Source organism: Gobius niger, assembly GCF_951799975.1.
Source record: "Gobius niger genome assembly, chromosome: 14".
NCBI lineage: Eukaryota > Metazoa > Chordata > Actinopteri > Gobiiformes > Gobiidae > Gobius > Gobius niger.
The window spans coordinates 32,722,979-32,745,156 of NC_136865.1; the positions used below are offsets into that span (position 1 = coordinate 32,722,979).

The 22,178-nt window shown below is 41.0% G+C and overlaps 1 protein-coding gene across 1 annotated transcript in view; it reads left to right on the forward strand.

Annotated features, from left to right (window-relative positions):
• Window positions 1-22,178, forward strand: part of col14a1b (collagen, type XIV, alpha 1b) — a gene marked incomplete at both ends in the record, with an annotated part of 152,458 nt that overhangs the window by 30,826 nt on the left and 99,454 nt on the right. The window contains 3 exons of the mRNA XM_079570762.1: window positions 19,816-19,974; window positions 21,036-21,155; window positions 21,921-22,085. Of these exons, the coding sequence (XP_079426888.1) occupies window positions 19,816-19,974; window positions 21,036-21,155; window positions 21,921-22,085 (444 nt within the window). The remainder of the gene's footprint in view (window positions 1-19,815; window positions 19,975-21,035; window positions 21,156-21,920; window positions 22,086-22,178) is intronic.

Consider the following 22,178-nt stretch of genomic DNA (forward strand, 5'->3'; position numbering starts at 1 on the left):
AGTTGGTTATAGTTGGTTATAGTTGGTTATAGTTGGTTATAGTTGGTTATAGTTGGTTGTAGTTGGTTGTAGGTGGTTGTAGTTGGTTGTAGTTGGTTGTAGTTGGTTATAGGTGGTTGTAGTTGGTTATAGTTGGTTATAGTTGGTTATAGTTGGTTATAGTTGGTTGTAGTTAGTTGTAGTTGGTTGTAGTTGGTTGTAGTTGGTTATAGTTGGTTATAGTTGGTTATAGTTGGTTGTAGTTGGTTATAGTTGGTTGTAGTTAGTTGTAGTTGGTTATAGTTGGTTATAGTTGGTTATAGTTGGTTATAGTTGGTTATAGTTGGTTATAGTTGGTTGTAGTTGGTTGTAGTTGGTTGTAGTTGGTTGTAGTTGGTTGTAGGTGGTTGTAGTTGGTTATAGGTGGTTGTAGTTGGTTATAGTTGGTTATAGTTGGTTGTAGTTGGTTATAGTTGGTTGTAGTTGGTTGTAGTTGGTTATAGTTGGTTATAGTTGGTTGTAGTTGGTTATAGTTGGTTATAGTTGGTTGTAGTTGGTTGTAGGTGGTTATAGTTGGTTATAGTTGGTTGTAGTTGGTTATAGTTGGTTATAGTTGGTTATAGTTGGTTGTAGTTGGTTGTAGGTGGTTATAGTTGGTTATAGTTGGTTGTAGTTGGTTATAGTTGGTTATAGTTGGTTGTAGTTGGTTATAGTTGGTTGTAGTTGGTTGTAGTTGGTTATAGTTGGTTGTAGTTGGTTATAGTTGGTTATAGTTGGTTGTAGTTGGTTATAGTTGGTTATAGTTGGTTGTAGTTGGTTATAGTTGGTTATAGTTGGTTGTAGTTGGTTATAGTTGGTTGTAGTTGGTTATAGTTGGTTGTAGTTGGTTGTAGTTGGTTATAGTTGGTTGTAGTTGGTTATAGTTGGTTGTAGTTGGTTGTAGTTGGTTGTAGTTGGTTATAGTTGGTTATAGTTGGTTGTAGTTGGTTGTAGTTGGTTGTAGTTGGTTATAGTTGGTTATAGTTGGTTGTAGTTGGTTGTAGTTGGTTGTAGTTGGTTGTAGTTGGTTGTAGTTGGTTATAGTTGGTTGTAGTTGGTTGTAGTTGGTTGTAGTTGGTTATAGTTGGTTGTAGTTGGTTGTAGTTGGTTATAGTTGGTTGTAGTTGGTTGTAGTTGGTTGTAGTTGGTTGTAGTTGGTTGTAGTTGGTTGTAGTTGGTTGTAGTTGGTTATAGTTGGTTGTAGTTGGTTGTAGTTGGTTATAGTTGGTTGTAGTTGGTTGTAGTTGGTTATAGTTGGTTGTAGTTGGTTATAGTTGGTTGTAGTTGGTTGTAGTTGGTTATAGTTGGTTATAGTTGGTTATAGTTGGTTGTAGTTGGTTGTAGTTGGTTGTAGTTGGTTATAGTTGGTTATAGTTGGTTGTAGTTGGTTGTAGTTGGTTATAGTTGGTTATAGTTGGTTATAGTTGGTTATAGTTGGTTTTAGTTGGTTATAGTTGGTTATAGTTGGTTGTAGGTGGTTATAGTTGGTTATAGTTGGTTATAGTTGGTTGTAGTTGGTTGTAGTTGGTTGTAGTTGGTTATAGTTGGTTATAGTTGGTTATAGTTGGTTGTAGTTGGTTGTAGTTGGTTGTAGTTGGTTGTAGTTGGTTATAGTTGGTTGTAGGTGGTTATAGTTGGTTATAGTTGGTTATAGTTGGTTGTAGTTGGTTGTAGTTGGTTGTAGTTGGTTATAGTTGGTTATAGTTGGTTATAGTTGGTTGTAGTTGGTTGTAGTTGGTTATAGTTGGTTATAGTTGGTTATAGTTGGTTGTAGTTGGTTGTAGTTGGTTGTAGGTGGTTGTAGTTGGTTGTAGTTGGTTGTAGTTGGTTGTAGTTGGTTGTAGTTGGTTATAGTTGGTTATAGTTGGTTATAGTTGGTTGTAGTTGGTTGTAGTTGGTTATAGTTGGTTATAGTTGGTTGTAGTTGGTTGTAGTTGGTTATAGTTGGTTGTAGTTGGTTGTAGTTGGTTATAGTTGGTTGTAGTTGGTTATAGTTGGTTGTAGTTGGTTGTAGTTGGTTATAGTTGGTTGTAGTTGGTTGTAGTTGGTTATAGTTGGTTATAGTTGGTTATAGTTGGTTGTAGTTGGTTGTAGTTGGTTGTAGTTGGTTATAGTTGGTTGTAGGTGGTTATAGTTGGTTATAGTTGGTTATAGTTGGTTGTAGTTGGTTGTAGTTGGTTGTAGTTGGTTATAGTTGGTTATAGTTGGTTATAGTTGGTTGTAGTTGGTTGTAGTTGGTTGTAGGTGGTTGTAGTTGGTTGTAGTTGGTTGTAGTTGGTTGTAGTTGGTTGTAGTTGGTTATAGTTGGTTATAGTTGGTTGTAGTTGGTTGTAGTTGGTTGTAGTTGGTTATAGTTGGTTGTAGTTGGTTATAGTTGGTTGTAGTTGGTTGTAGTTGGTTATAGTTGGTTGTAGTTGGTTGTAGTTGGTTATAGTTGGTTATAGTTGGTTATAGTTGGTTGTAGTTGGTTGTAGTTGGTTGTAGTTGGTTGTAGTTGGTTGTAGTTGGTTATAGTTGGTTGTAGTTGGTTATAGTTGGTTGTAGTTGGTTGTAGTTGGTTGTAGTTGGTTATAGTTGGTTATAGTTGGTTATAGTTGGTTGTAGTTGGTTATAGTTGGTTGTAGTTGGTTGTAGTTGGTTGTAGTTGGTTATAGTTGGTTATAGTTGGTTGTAGTTGGTTGTAGTTGGTTGTAGTTGGTTGTAGTTGGTTGTAGTTGGTTGTAGTTGGTTATAGTTGGTTATAGTTGGTTATAGTTGGTTGTAGTTGGTTGTAGTTGGTTGTAGGTGGTTGTAGTTGGTTGTAGTTGGTTGTAGTTGGTTGTAGTTGGTTGTAGTTGGTTATAGTTGGTTATAGTTGGTTGTAGTTGGTTGTAGTTGGTTATAGTTGGTTATAGTTGGTTGTAGTTGGTTGTAGTTGGTTATAGTTGGTTGTAGTTGGTTGTAGTTGGTTATAGTTGGTTGTAGTTGGTTATAGTTGGTTGTAGTTGGTTGTAGTTGGTTATAGTTGGTTGTAGTTGGTTGTAGTTGGTTATAGTTGGTTATAGTTGGTTATAGTTGGTTGTAGTTGGTTGTAGTTGGTTGTAGTTGGTTATAGTTGGTTGTAGGTGGTTATAGTTGGTTATAGTTGGTTATAGTTGGTTGTAGTTGGTTGTAGTTGGTTGTAGTTGGTTATAGTTGGTTATAGTTGGTTATAGTTGGTTGTAGTTGGTTGTAGTTGGTTGTAGTTGGTTGTAGTTGGTTGTAGTTGGTTATAGTTGGTTGTAGTAGGTTATAGTTGGTTGTAGTTGGTTATAGTTGGTTGTAGTTTGTTATAGTTGGTTATAGTTGGTTGTAGTTGGTTGTAGTTGGTTGTAGTTGGTTATAGTTGGTTGTAGTTGGTTATAGTTGGTTATAGTTGGTTATAGTTGGTTGTAGTTGGTTGTAGTTGGTTGTAGTTGGTTGTAGTTGGTTGTAGTTGGTTATAGTTGGTTGTAGTTGGTTATAGTTGGTTATAGTTGGTTATAGTTGGTTGTAGTTGGTTGTAGTTGGTTGTAGTTGGTTGTAGTTGGTTATAGTTGGTTGTAGTTGGTTGTAGTTGGTTATAGTTGGTTGTAGTAGGTTATAGTTGGTTGTAGTTGGTTATAGTTGGTTGTAGTTGGTTATAGTTGGTTATAGTTGGTTATAGTTGGTTGTAGTTGGTTGTAGTTGGTTGTAGTTGGTTGTAGTTAGTTGTAGTTGGTTGTAGGTGGTTGTAGGTGGTTGTAGTTGGTTGTAGTTGGTTGTAGTTTGTTGTAGTTTGTTATAGTTGGTTATAGTTGGTTGTAGTTGGTTGTAGTTGGTTATAGTTGGTTATAGTTGGTTGTAGTTGGTTGTAGTTTGTTATAGTTGGTTATAGTTGGTTGTAGTTGGTTGTAGTTGGTTATAGTTGGTTGTAGTTGGTTGTAGTTTGTTATAGTTGGTTATAGTTGGTTGTAGTTGGTTGTAGTTGGTTATAGTTGGTTATAGTTGGTTGTAGTTGGTTGTAGTTGGTTGTAGTTGGTTATAGTTGGTTATAGTTGGTTGTAGTAGGTTATAGTTGGTTGTAGTTGGTTATAGTTGGTTATAGTTGGTTGTAGTTGGTTATAGTTGGTTGTAGTTTGTTATAGTTTGTTATAGTTGGTTATAGTTGGTTGTAGTTTGTTATAGTTGGTTATAGTTGGTTGTAGTTGGTTGTAGTTGGTTATAGTTGGTTATAGTTGGTTGTAGTAGGTTATAGTTGGTTGTAGTTGGTTATAGTTGGTTGTAGTTGGTTATAGTTGGTTGTAGTTGGTTGTAGTTGGTTGTAGTTGGTTGTAGTTGGTTGTAGTTGGTTGTAGTTGGTTATAGTTGGTTGTAGTTGGTTATAGTTGGTTGTAGTTGGTTGTAGTTGGTTATAGTTGGTTGTAGTTGGTTATAGTTGGTTATAGTTGGTTGTAGTTGGTTGTAGTTGGTTGTAGTTGGTTGTAGGTGGTTATAGTTGGTTGTAGTTGGTTGTAGTTGGTTGTAGTTGGTTGTAGTTGGTTGTAGTTGGTTATAGTTGGTTGTAGTTGGTTATAGTTGGTTGTAGTTGGTTGTAGTTGGTTATAGTTGGTTGTAGTTGGTTATAGTTGGTTGTAGTTGTTTGTAGTTGGTTATAGTTGGTTGTAGTTGGTCATAGTTGGTTGTAGTTGGTTGTAGTTGGTTATAGTTGGTTGTAGTTGGTTGTAGTTGGTTATAGTTGGTTATAGTTGGTTGTAGTTGGTTGTAGTTGGTTGTAGTTGGTTATAGTAGGTTATAGTTGGTTGTAGTTGGTTATAGTTGGTTGTAGTTGGTTGTAGTTGGTTGTAGTTGGTTGTAGTTGGTTGTAGTTGGTTATAGTTGGTTGTAGTTGGTTATAGTTGGTTGTAGTTGTTTGTAGTTGGTTATAGTTGGTTGTAGTTGGTCATAGTTGGTTGTAGTTGGTTGTAGTTGGTTATAGTTGGTTATAGTTGGTTATAGTTGGTTATAGTTGGTTGTAGTTGGTTATAGTTGGTTGTAGTTGGTTATAGTTGGTTATAGTTGGTTGTAGTTGGTTATAGTTGGTTGTAGTTGGTTATAGTTGGTTGTAGTTGGTTATAGTTGGTTATAGTTGGTTATAGTTGGTTATAGTTGGTTGTAGTTGGTTATAGTTGGTTGTAGTTGGTTATAGTTGGTTATAGTTGGTTGTAGTTGGTTATAGTTGGTTGTAGTTGGTTATAGTTGGTTATAGTTGGTTATAGTTGGTTATAGTTGGTTATAGTTGGTTATAGTTGGTTATAGTTGGTTATAGTTGGTTATAGTTGGTTGTAGTTGGTTATAGTTGGTTATAGTTGGTTATAGTTGGTTATAGTTGGTTGTAGTTGGTTATAGTTGGTTATAGTTGGTTGTAGTTGGTTATAGTTGGTTGTAGTTGGTTATAGTTGGTTATAGTTGGTTATAGTTGGTTATAGTAGGTTATAGTTGGTTATAGTCGCCTATAGGTGGTTAATATAGTTGTTGTGCCTGGCTAACTAAGAACAACTTAGTCCGTGTTATACTTTTAGTTCTTTTATTTCAGCCTTTCACCAGTGCCTCGTAGGTACATTTTTACAGATAGTAAGCTACATCTTGTGCAAACGTTTCCTTATGGACTTCCGGTTTTTCAAAATAAGAATCCAGCGGAGCAATATTACGAGTTTGTTGTTTGTTGCCTGAGGCTCTGAGCTGATCATAGTTGGTTGTAGTTGGTTGTAGTTGGTTATAGTTGGTTGTAGTTGGTTGTAGTTGGTTGTAGTTGGTTGTAGTTGGTTATAGTTGGTTATAGTTGGTTGTAGTTGGTTATAGTTGGTTATAGTTGGTTGTAGTTGGTTGTAGTTGGTTGTAGTCTCTTCAGTCCGTGCCTGAGTGTGATAGTTGGCTGTAGTTTGATATTACGGCGCTTGTTGCCTGAGGCTCTGAGCTGATCATAGTTGGTTATAGTTGGTTAGAGTTGGTTGTAGTTGGTTATAGTTGGTTGTAGTTGGTTATAGTTGGTTGTAGTTGGTTATAGTTGGTTATAGTTGGTTATAGTTGGTTGTAGTTGGTTGTAGTTGGTTGTAGTTGGTTGTAGTTGGTTGTAGTTGGTTATAGTTGGTTGTAGTTGGTTGTAGTTGGTTAGAGTTGGTTTTAGTCTCTTCAGTCTGTGCCTGAGTGTCATAGTTGGCTGTAGTTTTATATTACGGCGCTTGTTGCCTGAGGCTCTGAGCTGATCATAGTTGGTTATAGTTGGTTATAGTTGGTTGTAGTTGGTTATAGTTGGTTATAGTTGGTTATAGTTGGTTATAGTTGGTTGTAGTTGGTTGTAGTTGGTTGTAGTTGGTTATAGTTGGTTATAGTTGGTTATAGTTGGTTATAGTTGGTTATAGTTGGTTATAGTTGGTTGTAGTTGGTTGTAGTTGGTTATAGTTGGTTATAGTTGGTTATAGTTGGTTATAGTTGGTTGTAGTTGGTTGTAGTTGGTTGTAGTTGGTTATAGTTGGTTATAGTTGGTTATAGTTGGTTATAGTTGGTTATAGTTGGTTATAGTTGGTTGTAGTTGGTTGTAGTTGGTTGTAGTCTCTTCAGTCCGTGCCTGAGTGTGATAGTTGGCTGTAGTTTGATATTACGGCGCTTGTTGCCTGAGGCTCTGAGCTGATCATAGTTGGTTGTAGTTGGTTATAGTTGGTTATAGTTGGTTGTAGTTGGTTGTAGTTGGTTGTAGTTGGTTGTAGTTGGTTGTAGTTGGTTGTAGTTGGTTGTAGTTGGTTGTAGTTGGCTGTAGTCTCTTCAGTCCGTGCCTGAGTGTGATAGTTGGCTGTAGTTTTATATTACGGCGCTTGTTGCCTGAGGCTCTGAGTTGGTTATAGTTGGTTATAGTTGGTTGTAGGTGGTTGTAGTTGGTTGTAGTTGGTTATAGTTGGTTGTAGTTGGTTATAGTTGGTTGTAGTTGGTTGTAGTTGGTTGTAGTTGGCTGTAGTCTCTTCAGTCCGTGCCTGAGTGTGATAGTTGGCTGTAGTTTGATATTACGGCGCTTGTTGCCTGAGGCTCTGAGCTGATCATAGTTCACTGTGAGATTTGGCAGACGCCGCGTCGCCGTAAAAACCACACAATTATAACTTTTAAATCCTCCGAGTCTGAGACACACGAGGCGTCTTTATTTATCTTTTATCCTCAGCCTCAAGAGGAAAAGGAAGGTCTGAGCGCGAGCGGGAGGGAAATATCATTTCAGTTTTTATGCAAGGTCAAGGTCAAAGTTTATTTCCAAATACAGTCGACACGGCCCAAAGTGCTGCACGAGTTTCAACACGAACATTTACAAGGAACAAATAAAGTAAAACTAAAGTATTTGAGCAACAATGTGGAATGTGGAGCTCGCTCGTGTGTCGAGGCTGAGGCTGATCAGACGCTCTGACGGAGCTCCATCCACTTTCCTTTAAGGCCTTTTTTAAGTTCCAGCAACTGTTTCAAAATGATATCTCTCCAAATGAAACTGTTGCTGTTCATGTCCCTTATGGGATTTAAAAAAAAAGAAAAAAAACATTATTATCCGCAAATAATGTGCCGTTTTCGAGTGTCTGTGCTGTCTAGAGAAGAGAAACCATGTAATAAATACTAGGTCGCTAATTTCTTTGAGACAAGAGAATTAGTGATGCATGGATGCGGCAGGTGGCGGTGACTGTGGCACGGTGGCGAGCGAGACTATACAGGGTTCCTATTCAAGACACTTTGATGTGAACAACTGAATATAGGCTATACACGCCACAGTCACATGACCCCTATACACGCCACAGTCACATGACCCCTATACACGCCACAGTCACATGACCCCTATACACGCCACAGTCACATGACCCCTATACACGCCACAGTCACATGACCCCTATACACGCCACAGTCACATGACCCCTATACACACCACAGTCACATGACCCCTATACACGCCACAGTCACATGACCACTATACACGCCACAGTCATGTATAGGGGTCATGTGACTGTGGTGTGTTAATGCTAATGTGAATGCTAATGTTACTGCTAATGTGAATTCTAATGTGTGTTACTGCTAGTACTAATGTGAATGCTAATGCTAATGTTTGTGCTAATGCTAATGTAAATGCTAATGCTAATATTACTGCTAATGTAAACGCTAATGCTATTGTTACTGCTAATATACTGGAAATGCTAATGTAAATGCTAATGCTAACGTTAATGCTAATGTAAATGCTAATGTTAATGCTAATGTGAATTCTAATGTGTATGTTACTGCTAGTGCTAATGTGAATGCTAATGCTCATATTACTGCTAATGTAAACGCTAATGCTAATGTTACTGCTAATATACTGTAAATGCTAATGTAAATGCTAATGCTAACGTTAATGCTAATGTAAATGCTAATGTGAATTCTAATGTGTATGTTACTGCTAGTGCTAATGTGAATGCTAATGCTAATGTTTGTGCTAATGCTAATGTAAATGCTAATGCTAATATTACTGCTAATGTAAACACTAATGCTATTGTTACTGCTAATATACTGTAAATGCTAATGTAAATGCTAATGCTAGCGTTAATGCTAATGTAAATGTTAATGTTTCTGCTAATGCTAGTGTGAATTCTAATGTGTATGTTACTGCTAGTGCTAATGTGAATGCGAATGCCAACGTTGATGCTAATGCTAATATTGCTGCTAATGTAAATGCTAGTGCTATTGTTACTGCTAATATACTGTAAATGCTAATGCTATTGTTAATGCTACTGTTAATGCTAATGTGAATTCTCATGTGTATGTTACTGCTAGTGCTAATGTGAATGCTAATGCTAACGTTGATGCTAATGCTAATCAAAGCTGGCACAGACAGAGTCTCTGAGAGTCGGTTTCAGTTTCTCCAACGCTCTTAAAGGAATCACTTTAAAGATCAGATCTTTATGTGAGTCACTTTAATGTTTGTGTTTTTGGCCTTTGACTGAGTAGTTTATATGAATGTAGCTGAAGCCTGTGTGGAGCTGAGGGACCACAGGGACCACAGGTGGTCTCCTCCTGGACAGTCATGTCAGTCTGTCCTTCAGCAGGTCCGGAACAGATGTGGAGATAAGTCAGGGTTTGATAAAGGACACAGAGTAAAAGGACTGAGAAACATTAGTGAGACGTAGCCACTGTAGCGCTGAGGCTAACAGCTAACGGCTAGCACATAACACAAACCTAGAGCCGTTTTCGGGCTGTGAGTCGTTTAAAGGTTTTTGTCACATGTTTTATCGTCATTATTTAACTTTAGCTCCAAGATTAAAGCTCCTTAAAGAACCCTGGATGATGTTTGTCCATCACAAACTCTTTATCTCCTCATTTCTGTGGGACCTGCTCACTGTGAAGGTCAAAGATCAGGCAGAGGAAGGATATTATGATCTTCAGTGTGGGCTCTAGAGTAGATCTATATGTCTATATAGATGTATATAGATCTATATAGATGTATATACATCTATATAGATGTATATACATCTATATAGATGTATATACATCTATATAGATCTATATCTACATACATCTATATAGACATATAGATGTATATACATCTATATAGACATATGAGACGCCTTTGTCTCCGGCCGAAGCCAAACCAGCGCCGCTTTAACGAGCTCTGGCGACGCCGCGGCTCCAGAATAAACTCAGAGGCTCCGGTGGTTCAGAGGCTTCACAGAAAAAGACATTTATAATTAACTTTATAACTTTCACTCAGACACAGAGAAGCCGCTCAGAGTCTGAGGCGGAAAAGTGTCGAACGTGAAGCGACAGTTGAGGTGGTCATTGGAAAAACAATAGATTTACAAACTACGCCTCAGAGAAACACTTTAGTCTGTGTTTGTTCCTCTGGGCCTGACAGTAGATTTAGTAAAACTCCCGGAGCTGCAGAGAGAGAATACAGTCCCTAAAGGTGGCACAGTGGTTCGCCCTGTCACAGCGCGGGGCGGAGTCTCGGCTCTAACCACTGAGCCATGTGATCTCCCTGTGTGTCCCTGGGTTTACAGCCGTGATGCTCAGACGGGGAGTAAAGCTCCGCTCGTCAGTCTGTCATCGCCCGCGTTAAACGTCTGTCAGCGCCGGGAGGCCGTCGTCCAATCACAGGCTCAGATCACAGAGATCACAGGTCGACTCAGGGGAAACCCGAGCGAGCGACGCCCTGAGGCGCTACAGGCCGGCGAGCGACAGAGGAGCCGCCGCCAGACTCTGTAGCTCCGCCTCCAGGGCAGGTTCATTATAAACATTAAACACACGACCTCAGAGTCACAGGTCTGTTTACATCACACCTGAGCCACCAGGGGGCAGTGTGCAGGGGCTGGACTGGGACTGAAGAACAGCCCTGGACTCTGACCAGCCTGGCCCAAATTAGCGTAAAAAAACATATTTTAACCTCTGACCCCCCGCCTTAACATTAACAAGTGCATTTTCCCCAGTTCGGCTTTTTATTATTATTTTTTTGATCGGCATCATCAGCAAAAAGAGCGGGAAAGGCGGTCGAAGAAACAGAAGCAAAATCATTCATATAAATAATAAATAATAACGGTCCCAAAATGGAACCTTGTGGTGCACCATATTCCTTTTAGACTCATGTTTTTTTATACTGGGCTTTACCCAAATCTAAAAGCTTCTCGACTGGAGAGCAACAATGTAACGCCTCATTTGAAAGCTAAGACCTACAAAAGTGACGGAAACTTTTCGTTGCGTCGCCACATTTTTGTTGTTTTTTTGTTGTTTTTTTGATCATATTTTCTATCATTTTTTGTCCGTGTTTTTCTCATGTTTTTGTCGACTTTTCATCCTCTTTTTCTGGCTATTTTGATGCTTTCCTTTTTAGCTTTTAGATTTGGGTAAAGCTCGGTTGAGCTCGTGTTCCTCATGGAGAGGCTCTCAGTCGTCCAGCTCTGTGTAATGTTGACCTTTGCATTGTACGAGTTTTCTAATGGAAATGTTTTTCTCTCTCGCCGTCACGGTTTGGACCCCGTGAAGAAACCTCATCCCAGTTTTGACTTTTACACATTTTATATTTAAAAATTGTGGGAAGTTAGTTTTTATTGTTTTTATAGTTTTTATAGTTTTTTATAGTTTTTATAGTTTTTATTGTTTTTATTGTTTTTATTGTTTTATATTTTTTATTATTTTTATCGTTTTTATAATTTTTATAGTTTTTATCGTTTTTTATTGTTTTTATAGTTTTTATTGTTTTTATCGTTTTTTATAGTTTTTATAGTTTTTTTTGTTTTTATTGTTTTTATTGTTTTTATCGTTTTTATCGTTTTTATAGTTTTTATAGTTTTTATAGTTTTTATAATTTTTATAGTTTTTATCGTTTTTTATTGTTTTTATAGTTTTTATTATTTTTATCGTTTTTATAGTTTTTATAGTTTTTATAATTTTTATAGTTTTTATCGTTTTTTATTGTTTTTATAGTTTTTATTGTTTTTATAGTTTTTTATAGTTTTTATAGTTTTTATTGTTTTTATTGTTTTTATATTTTTTATTATTTTTATCGTTTTTATCGTTTTTATCGTTTTTATAGTTTTTATAATTTTTATAGTTTTTATCGTTTTTATAGTTTTTATTATTTTTATAGTTTTTATAGTTTTTATAGTTTTTATCATTTTTATAGTTTTTATAGTTTTTATTGTTTTTATAATTTTTATAGTTTTTATAGTTTTTATCGTTTTTATCGTTTTTATAGTTTTTATATTTTTTATAATTTTATAGTTTTTATAATTTTTATAGTTTTTATTGTTTTTATAGTTTTTATATTTTTATATTTTTTATATTTTTTATATTTTTTATTTTTATTGTTTTTATAGTTTTTATAATTTTTATAGTTTTTATCGGTTTTATAGTTTTTATTGTTTTTATACTTTTTATATTTTTTATATTTTTTATTTTTATTGTTTTTATAGTTTTTATAATTTTTATAGTTTTTATAGTTTTTGTTGATTTTTATAATTTTTATAGTTTTTATAGTTTTTATAATTTTTATAGTTTTTATAGTTTTTGTTGATTTTTATAATTTTTATAGTTTTTATAGTTTTTATAATTTTTATAGTTTTTATAGTTTTTGTTGATTTTTATAATTTTTATAGTTTTTATAGTTTTTTTTGTTTTTGTTTTTTTATTTTTTTTATAGTTTTTATATTTTTTATATTTTTTATAGTTTTTATAGTTTTTATAATTTTTAGTTTTTATAGTTTTTGTTGATTTTTATAATTTTTATAGTTTTTATAGTTTTTGTTGATTTTTATAATTTTTATAGTTTTTATAGATTTTATAGTTTTTATAGTTTTTATAGTTTTTATAGTTTTTATAGTTTTTATAGTTTTTATAATTTTTAGTTTTTATAGTTTTATAGTTTTTATAGTTTTTATTGTTTTTATAATTTTTATAGTTTTTATAATTTTTATAGTTTTTATAGTTTTTATAGTTTTTGTTTTTATTGTTTTTATAATTTTTATTGTTTTTATTGTTTTTATAGTTTTTGTTGATTTTTATAGTTTTTATATTTTTTATAATTTATATTTTTTATACTTTTTTTGTTTTTGTTTTTTATAGTTTTTATATTTTTTATATTTTTTATATTTTTTATAATTTATAGTTTTTATAGTTTTTATGTTTTTGTTTTTTATTGTTTTTATAGTTTTTATAATTTTTATAGTTTTTGTTTTTATAGTTTTTGTTTTTATAGTTTTTATAATTTTTATAGTTTTTTTTTTATAGTTTTTTTAAACTGGTCCGGTCTGGTCCGGTTTGGTCTGGTCTGGTCTGGTCTGGTCAGGTCCGGTCTTGTCCGGGTCCGGTCTTGTCCGGGTCCGGTCTTGTCCGGGTCCGGTCCAGTCCGGTCCGGTCCTGTGGTAAAGCCTCGTTTGTAAAGCCGTACATGTTTCGCTGACGGCTCTGATTCTACAAACGGTTGTTTTTTGAATAACGCTCTTTACAAACCGGCGCTTCATTAAAAGTCATTAAATGGTGAAAGTGACGCCTTAAATTCCAGGCCTGGAGTTTCTGAAACGTTCGGCTGATTTACTGTCGGTTTGTCCGTTTCCTCTGGATGTGATTCTGGCTCTGTGACTGTAATTACTGAGACACAACCTTTAATCAAACTAAACACAGCCTTTAATCAAACTAAAAACACTTCACTGGTGCTGCAGGTTCACTCACTCCGCCCCTAAAACATGCACAATAGGAGCTCCAGTCTTTGGTTTGTGCCAGAGATTCAGTCTCTTCACGCTGAGTCGTTTCTCAGTGATTTATCTCGCTTTAAGCACCGCCACTAAGGGCCAGGGGGCGGGGCCTGGGAGAAGGGGCGGGGCCTGGGCGGGTCTGCGCAGGTCGGCGTCGCTCACATCCTCCACTTCAGCCACCCCCCCCCCCCCTCCTGAACCGAGCACATGCTCCACTTCAGCTTTACCCAAATCTACACACTTAAAAATGAGGCAAAAACAAGGATGAAAATGCACAAAAAGAGCAACAGAAACGTGAGAGAAAACGTGTAAAAAAGACAATGTGAGGAAAGTGAACTGTGAGATGAGGTTTATTCAGATTTGGGTAAAGCTGAACTGCAGGAGATGCATGTGGTTAAGGGGAGGAGTCAGAGGCTCGGTCTTACTTTACATAAATGACCTGGATGTCTATGGATTATTTCTGTTTGACGGAGCCGTTTTTATAGTTTTTGTTGTTTTAATAGTTTTAATAGTTTTTATCGTTTTTAATGTTTTTATCGTTTTTATAGTTTTATAGTTTTAATAGTTTTAATAGTTTTTATTGTTTTTATCGTTTTTATCGTTTTTTTCGTTTTTATCGTTTTTAATGTTTTTATAGTTTTTATTGTTTTTATAGTTTTTATTGTTTTTAATGTTTTTATTGTTTTTATAGTTTTTATTGTTTTTATAGTTTTTATAGTTTTTATAGTTTTTATTGTTTTTATCGTTTTTATCGTTTTTATAGTTTTTAATGTTTTTATCGTTTTTATCGTTTTTATCGTTTTTATTGTTTTTGTCGTTTTTAATGTTTTTATAGTTTTTATAGTTTTTATTGTTTTTATTGTTTTTATCGTTTTTATCATTTTTATAGTTTTTAATGTTTTTATCGTTTTTATCGTTTTTATAGTTTTTATCGTTTTAATAGTTTTAGTGTTTTTATAGTTTTTATCGTTTTTATCGTTTTTTTAGTTTTTATCGTTTTTATTGTTTTTATTGTTTTTATAGTTTTTATCGTTTTTATAGTTTTTAATGTTTTTATCGTTTTTATCGTTTTTATCGTTTTTATTGTTTTTGTCGTTTTTAATGTTTTTATAGTTTTTATAGTTTTTATTGTTTTTATTGTTTTTATCGTTTTTATCATTTTTATAGTTTTTAATGTTTTTATCGTTTTTATCGTTTTTATCGTTTTTATCGTTTTAATAGTTTTATTGTTTTTATAGTTTTTATCGTTTTTATCGTTTTTTTAGTTTTTATCGTTTTTATTGTTTTTATTGTTTTTATAGTTTTTATAGTTTTTAATGTTTTTATCGTTTTTATCGTTTTTATCGTTTTTATCGTTTTTTTTGTTTTTATCGTTTTTATTGTTTTTATAGTTTTTATTGTTAATAAAATGTAAAGTAAGATAATATATGAGATAATATAATTTTATATAATTATTAAGATAATATGAGATAATCCTTTATGGAGAAGTTCACTTGATTCCGCTCAGTAAATGTGTCAGATTGAAGTAAAGCTGCTCATTTACATCTGTCCCGAGGTCAAAGGTCACACGAGTAAAACAATGCAGGAAAACGAAACTAAATATAAACTATACAAATAAATCTGATGTTTGAGTTGTTTGTAAAGCGCGGTCGTCGGGCTGATCCCAGACTCTGATGGACACAGCTGGTCCAGATGTTCTTCTCCTGTGGGGGCTCCACATCTCCTGCAGGGGGCGCTCTAGTGTGGAGCCCCCTCACTGCTCCAGGTTTAATGTCAGAGAGACCCCTGACCCCTGACCCCTGACCCCTGACCTGCAGGTGGACCGGCCTCAGGTGTGTCTTACCTTGGATTTGACCTCTGCGTGACCTGGTTTCTCCTGCGGCGGCGACTCATAAACCACTCACTGTAGAGACTCTGAGGGGCAGAAACATCTGGAACAGCTGGAGTCATGAAGCTCCCACAGCCTGTAGGCCAGAGGAGCGCCTCATTTGAAAGCTAAGACCCACAAAACGGATCCTTTTAGCCGTGTTTTGGTTGAACCCACAGACCTGATGCTTCAGTGACTTTTCTGTTTCCTTTACACTTGTTCAAACACTTAAACCGCGCCCAGAGTGAGTCAGAGTCTGGACCGAGGTCTAAGCTGCTCCTCAGGGCAAAACCGGCTCCGATCCCAGACCCAGGACTGTCTCTGATCCCAGACCCAGGACTAAAGAACCGTCTCTGATCCCAGACCCAGGACTGAAGAACCGTCTGATCCCAGACCCAGGACTGTCTCTGATCCCAGACCCAGGACTAAAGAACCGTCTCTGATCCCAGACCCAGGACTGAAGAACCGTCTCTGATCCCAGACCCAGGACTGAAGAACCGTCTGATCCCAGACCCAGGACCGTCTCTGATCCCAGACCCAGGACTGAAGAACCGTCTCTGATCCCAGACCCAGGACTGTCTCTGATCCCAGACCCAGGACTGAAGAACTGTCTCTGATCCCAGACCCAGGACTGTCTCTGATCCCAGACCCAGGACTGTCTCTGATCCCAGACCCAGGACCGTCTCTGATCCCAGACCCAGGACTGTCTCTGATCCCAGACCCAGGACTGAAGAACTGTCTCTGATCCCAGACCCAGGACTGTCTCTGATCCCAGACCCAGGACTGTCTCTGATCCCAGACCCAGGACCGTCTCTGATCCCAGACCCAGGACTGTCTCTGATCCCAGACCCAGGACTGTCTCTGATCCCAGACCCAGGACTGTCTCTGATCCCAGACCCAGGACTGAAGAACCGTCTCTGATCCCAGACCCAGGACCGTCTCTGATCCCAGACCCTGGACTGTCTCTGATCCCAGACCCAGGACTGTCTTTGATCCCAGACCCAGGACTGTCTTTGATCCCAGACCCAGGACTGAAGAACCGTCTCTGATCCCAGACCCAGGACTGTCTCTGATCCCAGACCCAGGACTGTCTTTGATCCCAGACCCAGGACTGAAGAACCGTCTCTGATCCCAGACCCAGGACTGTCTCTGATCCCAGACCCAGGACCGGCTCTGATCCCAGACCCAGGACCGTCTCTGATCCCAGACCCAGGAGGAAGTGTGTCCTCCTCGTGTTTCCTTTAAATAAAGCTCTGAATCCGCCAGTTTCCGATTCCTTTGTGATCTGGACTCGTCCCAAACGCCTCCTGGTGATTCCTCAAAGACCTGAGCAGGACCTGGAGCTCCCTCAGACACTCTCCTGTGGACCTGGAGCTCCCTCAGAGGCTCTCCTGTGGACTTGGAGCTCCCTCAGAGTCTCTCCTGTGGACCTGGAGCTCCCTCAGAGGCTCTCCTGTGGACCTGGAGCTCCCTCAGAGGCTCTCCTGTGGACCTGGAGCTCCCTCAGAGGCTCTCCTGTGGACTTGGAGCTCCCTCAGAGGCTCTCCTGTGGACCTGGAGCTCCCTCAGAGGCTCTCCTGTGGACCTGGAGCTCCCTCAGAGACTCTCCTGTGGACCTGGAGCTCCCTCAGAGGCTCCTGTGGACCTGGAGCTCCCTCAGAGGCTCCTGTGGACCTGGAGCTCCCTCAGAGGCTCTCCTGTGGACCTGGAGCTCCCTCAGAGGCTCTCCTGTGGACCTGGAGCTCCCTCAGAGGCTCTCCTGTGGACCTGGAGCTCCCTCAGAGGCTCTCCTGTGGACTTGGAGCTCCCTCAGAGGCTCTCCTGTGGACCTGGAGCTCCCTCAGAGGCTCTCCTGTGGACCTGGAGCTCCCTCAGAGACTCTCCTGTGGACCTGGAGCTCCCTCAGAGGCTCCTGTGGACCTGGAGCTCCCTCAGAGGCTCTCCTGTGGACCTGGAGCTCCCTCAGAGGCTCTCCTGTGGACCTGGAGCTCCCTCAGAGGCTCCTGTGGACCTGGAGCTCCCTCAGAGGCTCTCCTGAGGACCTGGAGCTCCCTCAGAGGCTCTCCTGTAGACCTGGAGCTCCTCAGAGACTCTCCTGTGGACCTGGAGCTCCCTCAGAGACTCCTGTGGACCTGGAGCTCCCTCAGAGACTCTCCTGAGGACCTGGAGCTCCCTCAGAGGCTCTCCTGTGGACCTGGAGCTCCCTCAGAGACTCTCCTGTGGACCTGGAGCTCCTCAGCGGCTCCTGTGGACCTGGAGCTCCCTCAGAGGCTCTCCTGTGGACCTGGAGCTCCCTCAGCGGCTCCTGTGGACCTGGAGCTCCCTCAGAGGCTCTCCTGTGGACCTGGAGCTCCCTCAGAGACTCTCCTGAGGACCTGGAGCTCCTCAGAGACTCTCCTGTGGACCTGCAGCTCCCTCAGCGGCTCCTCAGAGGCTCTCCTGTGGACCTGCAGCCTCAGATTCCTCTCTGTGCTCAGACTTGTGACGGACGTGAGCGATGAAAGAATGTTTAGTTTGCACAGACGGAGCAGGACAAGCCGCGGCCTGAGAGGATCCGGATCATTCACTCAGTGTGAAAGAGTCACGGGCGGCGGAGCCAGAGCCAGACCCGCGACCTCTGACCCCCAGAGGAGCCCGTGACCTCTGACCCCCAGAGGAGCCCGTGACCTCTGACCCCCAGAGAAATAATAACACTAATAACAATAACAATGTGGATTTGAAGCTCCTCCTGCAGAAACAACATTGTGCTTTTATTGTGAAAATCCACATTAAGTTGCAGAATCTGTAGAAACTGTTGAAATTGCAGCAAAAAAAAATGTGTTAAAAGAAATTGAAAATGTGACAAAAAATGGAAAAAGTTTTGGTGATAAAAATTTACCAAAAATAAGCAAAACATGTTTAAAACGCTTTTAAAAGTTGGGCAAACGTTCACACAGAAACGTCTGTTTGAGAAACGAACCTTTAATGTTTCCCCAAAACAAACATCACAACTGTGTCTCGTTTGCTCCTCGTTTGCTCCTCGTTTGTGTCTCGTTTGTTCCTTGTATTTGTTGGTTTTATTGTGAGAAACTTGGAGCGTTTCCTGGTTCCTGGTTCTCCGCACATCCTGGTCCTCCGGGCGTTTGCTTTGGCCTGACTCTGGATCATGAGCACATTTATTTTCTTATCTCACATTCCTGCTGTCAGCGCTCACAGCTGAGGCGCGATGAGGCGCGATGAGGCGCGATGAGGCAAACCGATAAACCGACACCGACCCCGGTTTCATTATAGTTTAACAAAATGAAAGTCTGGTGTTTTTCCTGGAGGAAGTGAGTTATGTATGTGTGTATAAAGGTCTTTTTAATATAATAATATAATAAAGATGAGCCGGTCCCTTCAGCCCTGCGAGTCCTGTGTGAGCCGTAATGGCCGCTCTGGCTCCTCCCACCGCCTATTCCTGCCCTGCACCCGGGGGGCGGGGCCTCCACAGAGCTCCAGAGCTTGATTGACAGGCTCTGGAGCCAGACAGATTCCCCTCCCCCAGTGTGGGGGGACTGGGCCTGTGACAAAGTGAGTTTGTCCCATCATTTATTTGGTCATTTTGCTTAAACTTTATTTATTTACCTAATATACAAACTTACCTGCACCACCTGGTGGGAACAAAGGGAAGGCGTGGTCTTTGTCGGCCATTTTAAAATCTCAGGGTAGACATGTGGCCGGGGGGAAACTGGTTTGTTTCCTTTTTGTATGATGGTTTGTATTTTGTCTTTATTCGTTTGATTTGAACACTTTTTTTGGATGACACCTACTTGTTTGATGTAAGATATAAAAACGTTGCCAGCTCAGTTTGGACTATGGTGCTCACCTGTGGGAGGTCCGTCCCATCAGGACAGGTGTATAAGCCGACTGCTGTGTCACTGCAGGAGACATTTTGTTCCTGTGTTTGGGACGTTTCTCTTGCTTGGAGAACAGTTTCCTGATAAGAGTTTTATGTTTGAGTCTGAGGCTCTTTTCGACCGCTCAGCTTCCCCACATTACAATCAATGCTCCCCAGTGTCTGCTGGAGCCGCCCCAGGCCACCAGGGGGCGGCGTTACAGCCACGAGGACCACTCGCCCCAGGCCACCAGGGGGCGGCGTTACAGCCACGAGGACCACACAGCAGTGCGTTCCTCACTGGTCAGACCTAACGCAGGTTCAGTAAAGTTCCACCAGAGACCTGCTCCTGCTCTGTGACCTCTGTGGAGACGCTTCATGCAGTTCAGATGTTAGACACAAAGTCCTTCATTTAGTCCTGGTCTAGTCCTGGTCTAATCCTGCTTTAGCCCTGGTCTAGTCCTGCTCTAGTCCTGCTCTAGTCCTGCTCTAGTCCTGCTCTAGTCCTGCTCTAGTCCTGCTCTAGTCCTGCTCTAGTCCTGCTCTAGTCCTGCTCTAGTCCGGCTCAAATCCTGGTCTAGTCCTGATATATTCTGTATTTTATTGAGTACTGTATTGAGTACTTTCTTGAGTACTTTCTTGAGTACTTTATTGAGTACTTTATTGAGTCCTTTATTGAGTACTTTATTGAGTCCTTTCTTGAGTACTTTCTTGAGTCCTTTCTTGAGTACTTTATTGAGTACTTTCTTGAGTACTTTCTTGAGTCCTTTATTGAGTACTTTATTGAGTACTTTATTGAGTACTTTGAGTACTGTATTGAGTACTTTACTGAGTACTTGAGTACTTTGAGTACTGTATTGAGTCCTTTCCCGTGTTTGTTTCAGACCTGGAGGAGTTCATGTGTAAGACTCCGGCCGTGTCCGACATCGTGATCCTGGTGGACGGGTCCTGGAGCATCGGCCGAATCAACTTCAGACTCGTGCGGACGTTTCTGGAAAGCCTGGTCAGAGCTTTCAGCGTGGACATCGACCAGACCCGGATCGGTGAGTCTCAAAACCCGGAGCGGTGAGTCTCAAAACCCGGAGCGGTGAGTCTGAAAACCCGGAGCGGTGAGTCTGAAAACCCGGATCGGTGAGTCTGAAAACCCGGAGCGGTGAGTCCCAAAACCCGGAGTCCCAAAACCCGGATCGCAGAGGGCAATACCAGACTGGTTTGGTTTAACAGTGTCCTCTGACCCTGACTCCTCCCTCTCTGACTCCTCCCTCTCTGACCCTGACTCCTCCCTCTCTGACCCTGACTCCTCCCTCTCTGACTCCTCCCTCTCTGACCCTGACTCCTCCCTCTCTGACTCCTCCCCTCTCTGACTCCTCCCTCCTCCCTCTCTGACCCTGACTCCTCCCTCTCTGACTCCGCCCCCTCTGACTCTGACTCCGCCCCTCTGCTTCAGGTCTGGCTCAGTACAGCGGTGACCCTGACTCCTCCCTCTCTGACTCCTCCCTCTCTAACCCATGACTCCTCCCTCTCTGACTCCTCCCTCTCTGACCCTGACTCCTCCCTCTCTGACTCCTCCCTCTCTGACCCTGACTCCTCCCTCTCTGACTCCTCCCCTCTCTGACTCCTCCCTCCTCCCTCTCTAACCCATGACTCCTCCCTCTCTGACTCCACCCCCTCTGACTCCGCCCCTCTGCTTCAGGTCTGGCTCAGTACAGCGGTGCCTCTGACTCCTCCCTCTCTGACTCCTCCCCCTCTGACTCCGCCCTCTCTAACCCTGACTCCGCCCCCTCTGACTCTGACTCCGCCCCTGTGCTTCAGGTCTGGCTCAGTACAGCGGTGACCCATGACTCCTCCCTCTCTGACCCTGACTCCTCCCTCTCTGACTCCTCCCTCTCTAACCCTGACTCCGCCCTCTCTAACCCTGACTCCGCCCCTCTGCTGCAGGTCTGGCTCAGTACAGCGGGGACCCTGACTCCTCCCTCTCTGACCCTGACTCCTCCCTCTCTAACCCATGACTCCTCCCTCTCTGACCTTAGCTCCTCCCCCTCTGACTCCTCCCTCTCTGACCCTGACTCCTCCCTCTGACCCTGACTCCGCCCCTCTGCTTCAGGTCTGGCTCAGTACAGCGGGGACCCTCGCATCGAGTGGCATCTCAACACTCACTCCACCAAAACCGCCGTGATCGACGCCGTGAAGAACCTGCCGTACAAGGGAGGAAACACGCTCACGGGTCAGTCACCGCCTAAAACATGTACAACAGGGCCCTGCTGCTCCAGGACCCTGCCTAAAACATGTACAACAGCCTCCTCCTCACCAGGACCCTGCCTAAAACATGTACAACAGCCTCCTCCTCACCAGGACCCTGCCTAAAACATGTACAACAGCCTCCTCCTCACCAGGGCCTGCTGCTCCAGAGACTTAAACCTCTGATGTTCCTCCTGGAGAACAGTTTCAAACCTCTCTGTGTCTCTGCAGGTCTGATGTTCCTCCTGGAGAACAGTTTCAAACCTCTCTCTGTGTCTCTGCAGGTCTGATGTTCCTCCTGGAGAACAGTTTCAAACCTCTCTGTGTCTCTGCAGGTCTGATGTTCCTCCTGGAGAACAGTTTCAAACCTCTCTGTGTGTCTCTGCAGGTCTGATGTTCCTCCTGGAGAACAGTTTCAAACCTCTCTGTGTCTCTGCAGGTCTGATGTTCCTCCTGGAGAACAGTTTCAAACCTCTCTGTGTCTCTGCAGGTCTGATGTTCCTCCTGGAGAACAGTTTCAAACCTCTCTCTGTGTCTCTGCAGGTCTGATGTTCCTCCTGGAGAACAGTTTCAAACCTCTCTCTGTGTCTCTGCAGGTCTGATGTTCCTCCTGGAGAACAGTTTCAAACCTCTCTCTGTGTCTCTGCAGGTCTGATGTTCATCCTGGAGAACAGTTTCAAACCTCTCTGTGTCTCTGCAGGTCTGATGTTCCTCCTGGAGAACAGTTTCAAACCTCTCTCTGTCTCTGCAGGTCTGGCTCTGACCTTCATCCTGGAGAACAGCTTCAAGCCTGAGTCCGGGTCTCGGGTTGGAGTCCCAAAGATCGGGATCCTCATCACGGACGGGAAGTCTCAGGACGACGTGATTCCTCCGGCGCAGAGTCTGAAGGACGCCGGCATCGAGCTGTTCGCCATCGGTAACACCCGCACATCTGTCCTGTAGGGGGCGCTCACATGACCGCACAGATGTCCCTCACATGACCTCACAGATGTTCCTCACATGACCTTTT